Consider the following 9,201-nt stretch of genomic DNA (forward strand, 5'->3'; position numbering starts at 1 on the left):
GGTGAAGTGCGCCCACTTAGTCCCCGAGCCTGCTGGAAGATGAAGAATGAATCTTGTAGCAGGGTCAAAGAAAAAGAAGTCTAAAAGTTTGCTGACATCGTCTGACATGCGCATATCAAGACCCCAGACGTGTTGCCCAAGATCAGTACCCTGATCCAAACAGCATGGAGCAGCTTGATAGCACACCGACAAGACGTAGCAAGATCCGACCACCAAGGGAGCACCAAGGAGTCCCCGGCGTCGCTAGCGATGACCGAGAACCGAGGAGTCTCCGGCGTCGCTGGCGATGACCGAGCACCTAGGAGCGAGGAGTCCTCAACGTCGTTGGTGATGTCCGAGCACCGAGGAGCGAGGAGTCCTCGGCGTCACTTGCGATGATCGAGCACCGAGGAGCGAGGAGTCTCCAGCGTCGCTGGTGATGTCCGAGCACCGAGGAGCGAGGAGTCCTCGACGTCGCTGGCGATGACCGAGCACCGAGGAGCGAGGAGTCCCCGACATCACTGGCGATGACCGAGCACCGAGGAGCGGGGAGTCCCCGGCGCCACTGGCGATGTCCGAGCACCGAAGAGCGAGGAGTCCCCGGCGTCGCAAGCGATGTCCGAGCACTGAGGAGCGAGGAGTCCCTGACGTCGCTGGTGATGTCCGAGCACCGAGGAGCGAGGAGTCCCCAGCATCGCTGGCGATGACCAAGCACTGAGGAGCGAGGAGTCCCCGGTGTCGCTGGTGATGTCCGAGCACCAAGGAGCGAGGAGTCCCCGGCGTTGCTAGCGATGACCAAGCACCGAGGAGCGAGGAGTCCCCGGCATAGGTGGTGATGTCCGAGCACCGAGGAGTTCCCGGCGAAGCTGGCGATGATCGAGTACCGAGGAGTCCCCAGCGAAGCTAGCGAGGTCCGAGCACTGAGGAGCGAGAAGTCCCCGGCATCGCTGGCGATGATCGAGCACCGAGGAGTCCCCGGCGTAGGCGGCGATGTTCGAGCACCGAGGAGCAAGGAGTCCCCGGCGTCGCTGGCGATGACCGAGCACCTAGGAGCAAGGAGTCCATGGCATCGCTGGTGATGTCCGAGCACCGAGGAGCGAGGAGTCCCCGGCGTCGCTGGCGATGGCCGAGCACCGAGGAGCAAGGAGTCCCCGGCATCGCTGGCGATGACCGAGCACCTAGGAGCGAGGAGTCCGTGGCATCACTGGTGATGTTCGAGCACCGAGGAGCGAGGAGTCCCTGGCGTCGCTGGCGATGATCGAGCACCGAGAAGCGAGGAGTCCCGGCATCGCTGGTGATGTCTGAGCACCGAGGAGTCCCCGGTGTCGCTGGCGATGTCCGAGCACCGAGGAGCGAGGAGTCCCCGGCGTCGCTGGCGATGACCGAGCTCCGAGGAGCGAGGAATCCCCGGTGTCGCTGGCGATGACCGAGCACCGAGGAGCGAGGAGTCCCCGGTGTCGCTGGCGACGACAGAGCACCGAGGAGCGAGGAGTCCCCGATGTCGCTGGTGATGTCTGAGCACCGAGGAGCGAGGAGTCCCCGGCGTCGCAGGCGATGACCAAGCACCGAGGAGCGAGGAGTCCTCAGCGTCGCTGGTGATGTCCGAGCACCGAGGAGCGAGGAGTCCCCGGCGTCGCTGGCGATGACCGAGCACCAAGGAGCGAGGAGTCCCCGGCGTAGGCGGCGATGTTCGAGCACCGAGGAGTTCCCGATGAAGCTGGCGATGACCGTGCACCGAGGAGCGAGGAGTCCCGACGTCGCTGGCGATGACCGAGCACCGAGGAGCGAGTCCCCGGCGTCGCTGGCGATGACCGAGCACCGAGGAGTCCCCAATGTAGGCGGCGATGTTCGAGCACCGAGGAGTCCCCGACGAAGCCGGCGAGGTCCGAGCACCGAGGAGCGAGGAGTCCCCGGCGTCGCTGGCGATGACCGAGCACCGAGGAGTCCCCAGCGTAGGCAGTGATGTTCGAGCACCGAGGAGTCCTAAGCGAAGCTGGCGAGGTCCGAGCATCGAGGAGTCTCCGGCGTCACTGGCGACGTTCGTGCGGTGAAGTGTGCCGACTTACTCCTCGAGCATGAAGAAACCGAGCGCTGAGGAGTCCCCGACGTCGCTGGCGATGAAGCACGAGCGACGGACAGTCTGGTCAACTGGTCGGTGGTGAAGTGAGCATTGAGTAGAAGCAACCGGCGAACAGTCCGATCAACTGGTCGACGACGAAGTCCATGAACCTAGCGGTCCGACCAGTTGATTGGTGGAGAAGTCCGAGCACTAGGTGGTCCGATCACTTGGACGATGATCCTGCAATACAAACATGTAGAACGAGTATTACATGATGTAAAAATATATGAACTCCGGAGAAAAAATAGCGTATGTAGCTTGACAATCAGTTGGAGCGAAGATGTATTTAATATAAACCGCTCGAACAGTTAGTGTGTAGCTGAGTCTCCAGCCCTAGCTAGCCCATTAACCATAACGCGGAGCGCGGAGCCCATGCACGTGTAGGAGGAACAGGCGTGACCAAGGAGCCGCTGCCGACCACCCATAACGCAGAGCGCGGAGCCCATAGCATGTGTAGAGAGGAGCCGGAGACAAGGCCATCTCTGGAGGCGTCCGAGCATCAACAGGACTGTTCGGGGGTTCAGAAAATCGTTTGGAGAGCAAATATGGAGAAAACAGTTCGGAGAAACATTGCGGCGATATATGGAGACTGGAGAATATTTAGAAAATATTAAAGCGTGACTTAGCTTTAGACAGAAAGTCTGGTCGGTGGCGTATGGCGCTATCTGGTCGGCGAGAGGATGGACGTCTTTAACCTAGTCGGCGAATCTGCTCCTCAGGGCATGTTGGTAAGCGGCAGCGGCGTTGGTGAACCCGAAGGGTAGGGCCGTAACCCCTGGAGTTTCCCGAGCAGCCTCCGATAGATGAAGTCGACCTTGGAAGTGGTTCCAAGATCAGATCTGCAGTTGCAGGCGCGGGGATGGTCGGCGCAGAAACGATCTGCACCGGCTCGAGGAGCTCTCCGACTCCGTCAGCGTTGATGACCCACGAGATGGATCCGACCATGAAGATCTTGCCGGGCTACGGAAGGGACGAAGAGCCTGCGGAAAAAGTCATCTTGTTCGACAAGTAAACAACACGCACAACCCCTACCTAGCGCGCCAACTGTCGACAAAATATTGTCGGCAGTCCTCCGAGGGGTATCCCACGAAGGTAGATTGATCCGCAGGGGAGCGTGAGATCAAGAACAAGAAAGCAACAGAGACACACGAGTTAGACAGGTTCAGGACGTCAGTATGACGTAATACCTTACTCCTGTGGTCTGTTGGTTTGTATTAGCTATCGTATGATATTGCCTGTCTTTGGAGGGGGTCCCTGCCCGCCTTATATAGTCCGGGGAGCAGGGTTACAAGTCGGTTAGATCTGAGAGATAACCGAAAAGTAATAACTAATTACATGAATCTTGGGATCATACATATCCTAACAGATCTCGTAGTATCTTTGGGATATCTTCCAGATGTCTTGTGGAAGGCGCCGACTAGAGTCGTGCCCCGCAAGGTTTCGTCTTGTGGGCTAGGCCGCCCCTGAGGGCGCAGCCCATATGGTCTGCAGTGGATACCGGGGGCCATACCCCCACAAGACGGATAGTCAAACAAGATGTCCGAAAGTAAAAAAAACGACACTCTTTTTGGGACGGAGGAGTATGTGCTAACGACCCGCCAGTTGGTGGACATTCTTGTTAACAAACAGATGCAACAATAATTAGCGGAGAGAATGTCGGCAATATATACTTAGCTTGTCCCCAAATCTGCAAATAATAAGATATGTCCACATATAATCATATGCGACCTCAATCAATAAAAAGATACATTGTCTTAGATAAGTAAATTAATAAATGAGACAACGTTCTTCATCGGACACATGTATGCTTGTCCAACAATTAAAGTACACGGCCCATTTCATTCTATCGTTGCTTCTGTTTGTCTGTCGGTAGAGAGTTCCCGAATCGAAGTCAACATACAGCTTGATTAGGTACATGGAATCTTGCCCTAAGCTAGCTGCGTTGTCAGTGATATTGAATTTCTCACTCTTCACACCATAATGTCAGTGCGCTCAAACTAAAGTTTTCCAATCCTGAAAGTGATTAAGCACGTAGGTATGATCGATCGGCAATGTCAAGTGTCAACACGCCAAGAACTAGCCGCATTCTGAACCTACCAATAGTTGTAACCAGTTTATGGTGCAGCATTACCTCCCAAATCATTGTTTCGGTAGTTGACTTACATTATCGAACGCAAAACAGAAAAAAAAAAGCAGTGAACTTGCTCCCTGAACTGGAGAGATGGATTAGAAACGTTTGTTTCCTCGCTTCTTTATCTATAAATACCCGCAGAGACCACACTGGTGTCACCATCAAACACTCCATTGACACCTCTTTCATCACACACACACACAGCCTGAACCTGTCTCCAGGTTTTATTTCTGAAGGCTTTGCATAGCTTACACCGATCAGGACATGGCAATGGTGACCTCAGCATGCCAGGCCTTAGTAATCATGGTGATAGCCGCAGCTGCGCTGAGCATGCAGCCTGTTCGGGAGGCCGTATCGTATCGTGGATTATTTACTGCTGGCTGGTTTGGTGTGAGAGAAAAACACTGTTCCCAGCTGGAAATTTACGATCGTTTACGAGCAAGCGAACAGGCTGATGGCATCTGGTACGGCATTGCAGTACAACTTCTACAGCTCGTCATGCCCAGAAGCCGAGGAGGCGGTCCGCAATGCCACTCAGAAGATCATCTACAACGACCCCACCATGGGCGCCGCCTTTGTGCGCCTCTTCTTCCATGACTGTTTCGTCAGGGTAATGATTAATTGGTCTTCCTCTTGTGACACATATACATACTTTTATATGAAATTGTGAGTGATAATGCATGGTTACAACAAAACATCGTTAAAAGAAGATGTATAGTGTCTGTATGTAATAGCACTACAAGCACACGCATACGTAATTGACCATAGATGAATTGGTTTTTTTCATTTCAGGGTTGCGACGCTTCCATTCTGCTCGATCAGTCCAATAACAACTCACAGCCGGAGAAGTTAGCCATCCCGCTGCGCGGTTACGCCGAAGTGAACACGATCAAGGCGGCCGTGGAGGCCGTCTGCCCAGGCGTAGTCTCCTGCGCCGACATCCTCGCCTATGCGGCGCGTGACTCCGCCATCCTCTCCGGTGGCTTCGCCTTCGCCATGCCCGGCGGCCGGCGCGACGGATTCGTGTCCAACATGAACGACATTTTCGGAAACCTCCCTGCTCCGAACATGCAGGTCCAAGACCTCATCACGAGCTTCGACAAGAAGGGCCTCAACCCAACCGACCTGGTGGCGCTCTCCGGCGCGCACTCCTTCGGCCAAACGCACTGCTCCTTCGTCACGCCCCGGCTGTACCCCACCGTGGACACGACCATGAACGCCACCTTCGCCCAAGGGCTCAAGGCAGTGTGCCCATCGCAAGGCGGGGGCGGCACCGTGCTGAACAACAACCGTGTGACGGACCCCAACAAGCTGAGCAACCAGTATTACACCAACTTGGCCACCGGGCAAGTGATGTTCACGTCGGACCAGACGTTAACGAGCAGCGCCACCACCAACAAGATGGTGAAGGACAATGCCGCCAACCCGGTCACATGGATGGCACGGTTCGCGGGGGCGATGGTGAAAATGGGAGGCATCCAGGTGCTCACCGGCAGCCAGGGTGAGATTAGGAGAGTCTGCAGCGCCACCAATAGCGGTAACTGAGGCCGTGAAGCAATATCCACACACCAGCAGTTGCTGCTACCGCTGCTACTCGTACATTGCATATACGAGTTGCAGATTAATCCCAATGCAACATGATGTTGTTTCTGTTTTGACCTCTTGTTGCTTCTTTTATCGGTTCTTGCTGTTCTTCTACCTTCAAAGGTGTACAATTAATTGATCGTAGTTTCATTCTTTTTTCCCATTTTTGATTTAAATCTGTTTCTAGTGCCATTTATATAATGTTCCATGGAGGTGCACAAGTTACCATACATGGTGCAATTAACAGGTTGCCCTTTTTTAATCTTGACATCACACTATGCTCCCAAGTAGCAATGTAATGTTTGTTATGGCTATAATTATGTTTAAAAGCTCTGTTCCTTAATAAAAAAAATAAGAGAACTGGCGATATTCTCAACATGCCAAGCTGCTGCTAAGCTATTTGCAGCCTAATAGAAACATTTTAGGTCGGGGTATGGTGGTGCGTGTGGTACTACTAATCTCTCAATTATCGTTTTAGTAACCATTTCAAAAATAAATTAATATGCAACAAGTAGTCTCTTCATGTATGATTTTTAAGGCTTGTGCCCATCCTCATGTTCTGATCCATAGATGCCCTTACTTGAACTTTCAAAAAAAAAAAGATGCCCTTACTTGGGAGGTCACAACATAGTCACTATATATCAAACATTCCCATCACGTCCCACTCGATCTGTAATAATAATTAGCATGGGAGGCCGAGGGAGACATGGGAGGCAACGGCGAGTGGGGAGGCAAGAGAGGTGGCGGTGGTGGCAAGTTGGAGATGAGGCCGAGCCGCTGGAGCAGGAGGTGTCGTCGCTCCTCACTGGAGCAGAAGGATGGCTGGAGATAGAAGATGACAATATCAGGGTGTTTTTTTGTATAAAATATTATTCTAGACAGCGCACCCGGAAGGGATATGGACTTGCAGTGCACAACATAACAAGTTCAAAGAGACCTATTTCGATTTTAAAAGTTCGTGGACCTAGTGGAACATAGCCACAAGTTTAATGGCCGCTAGTGTATTTTTTTAGATAAAGGATTTATAAAAAAAAATCCAGCTTCATCTACACAAGGTAGAATCAGGCCACTTATTACAGACTACTTTGAACCCATAGCCCAAGCAAACATGTGTTCAAGCTGAAATTGAACAGACACCCGAGTTACACTAATGGGGACCAATCCAATGAGTAGATAACCATCCACACGACGCAAAAAACGCAACGCAGCCTCCTCTAGTAGCCGAGCAGCCTGTAGGAGCATCTCTTGGTCCTCATGGCGCTGTAGCTGTGCCGACTGCCGAAGCCAATGTGTTCCCCTGCAAAAATGTTTTTGGTCTACATCTGTCAAACACCACTTCATTTCTTGTGACCCAAATAGTCCAGCACAATGCTGCCGCTGCAGTATAAAGGTAGATTATGTTTGTCCTCCACCCCCCAATTTACACAATCTATTAAATAAGTCATGTATATTAATTGGTCTTGGGATTCCAAACAATAAATGAACAGCTCTCCACAAGAAATTAGCATATGCACAATCAAAAAGCAGGTGTTGAATAGATTCATTTATATGACAAAACGAACAATTTAACTCAGGATTGTGAAAGAAAGAAACTATACTTATGAAGTTAACTTCAACTTCCATTAAGCATCCCCAAAAGTTTGGATTGCTAGTTTGTTTTCAACATGAGCTTGTTCTTTCATGTATGTTTTGTTTTACGAAAGATTCTTCCACATCCATCTTGATTGGTTGGCTTAAAAAACACTAGTGTAGGACTGAGCATCAGTCCCGGTTGGGAAACCCCTTTAGTCCCGGTTTCTCAACCGGGATTGAGAATCCGAGACTAAAGGCCCCCCTTTAGTCTCGGTTCTGGGAACCGAGACTAAAAGTGGACCTTTAGTCTCGGTTGCGACTACCAACCGGAACTAAATGTGCCCCTAGACATTGCACGGGGGCTAGCACGTTTAGTCCCGATTGGTGTTTCCAAATGGTACTAAATGTTCTTTTTTCTATTTCTTTCCTTTTCATTTTATGGTTTCTTTTCAATTCAATTCTTTTTTGTTTCGATTAGCTTTTCGTATATGAATTCTACGCTGCTAATATACGTCCATATATACATATGTATAAGGTTCCGTTCGAGAATTATACATAAATAACACACTAAAATATATGGAACTATATATATACAAATATTTCAAGAGGTTGTGCATGCATGGAATATATATGTACATAATAAAGTCACAAAAACCTTGTACTCATGTCCATGGGATTTCTTGCAACCCTAATCTTTCGTCGTTTGGATACTAGGTATGAATTCTTTAGGGTCATAGTAGTACGCGCCCTTGGGATCTATGACCTGCTCCATAAGTAATCCTGACAATACATCTTGAATTGCTTTGGTCTGTTCACATCGCAGGACCTTTTGCTTCCTTCGTTCAATCTTCAATTCGAATGAAAGGAAAAGTATGAATATATATGATTATATATATCAATACAATGGTAATAAATAAATTGTGTATATTTTTACGTACTTCGAGGATCTCTTCACTTGTTCTCCTTGAGTACTCCATGAGGAACTCACAGACGTAGTATCCACATAAGTTGTTCCCCGATCCCTGCTACAGACACCACTTTACGAGAAAATGATTCATCATCAACCAATGAAGCATGGTAATAATGAATTGAACTAAATAAAGATACGGTAACCTAGCTAGTACTTACTGAGTATTAGACTATATGCAGAGACACTTCCCAATTACCATAATGGTGTTTCTCGACGAATGTTTTCCAAGCACTGCTCAACAAAATAAATAAATAGAGTTATATCATTAAAATAGCATAAGAGAGTATACAGTGTGTGCGAGACCGAAATTACCACTAGAGTATATCGAGGATTTCTTGGTAATCCGCTCGGGGTCTTGTCGCTAAGTCAAAGATTTTTACACGACTCCTGGTCATATCGATGACCAGCAGTATCCAGTGAAAGCTACATGTTTATACGTAGGCATAACTCATTAACTAAAGTCAACATTGAGTAAGCAAAATAAAATGGGCACAAGACATTCGCATTCACTTGAAGCCATATGGGAAGAGTATCAGTGTCTTGTTGGCGTTCTTATCTAAGAACCTGAACAGAAGCTTCTCCACTTGAGGTCATCATCTATCATATGGAGTAACCCTATCCTTGAATACGTGATTCGGATCAATGAAACCAACATTAGTCATCCCTTTTTTCTTTAGTTTCAGCATCTCATATCTGCATATATATAGTACAAAAGAATATATATAGTGTGAGGATAACTATATATGAACAACGAACTAACATGCAAGTTACTTCAATTCAATTGTAGAAAGAATCACTTACACACACCAGCAGCTGAGGAGAGATTTGTCGAGAGTGTCCCTGTTT

The 9,201-nt window shown here is 49.5% G+C and overlaps 1 protein-coding gene across 1 annotated transcript; it reads left to right on the top strand.

Annotated features, from left to right (window-relative positions):
• The first annotated feature begins 4,493 nt into the window (after positions 1–4,493).
• LOC136514963 (peroxidase P7-like) lies at positions 4,494–5,774 on the top strand. The gene is made up of 3 exons (XM_066508661.1): positions 4,494–4,585; positions 4,680–4,839; positions 5,022–5,774. Exons 1-3 carry the CDS (start codon positions 4,494–4,496, stop codon positions 5,772–5,774), a joined length of 1,005 nt encoding a protein of 334 aa, XP_066364758.1.
• Positions 5,775–9,201: the final 3,427 nt, after the last annotated feature.

The sequence above is a fragment of the Miscanthus floridulus genome, chromosome 17, assembly GCF_019320115.1.
Source record: "Miscanthus floridulus cultivar M001 chromosome 17, ASM1932011v1, whole genome shotgun sequence".
Taxonomy (NCBI): Eukaryota; Viridiplantae; Streptophyta; class Magnoliopsida; order Poales; family Poaceae; genus Miscanthus; species Miscanthus floridulus.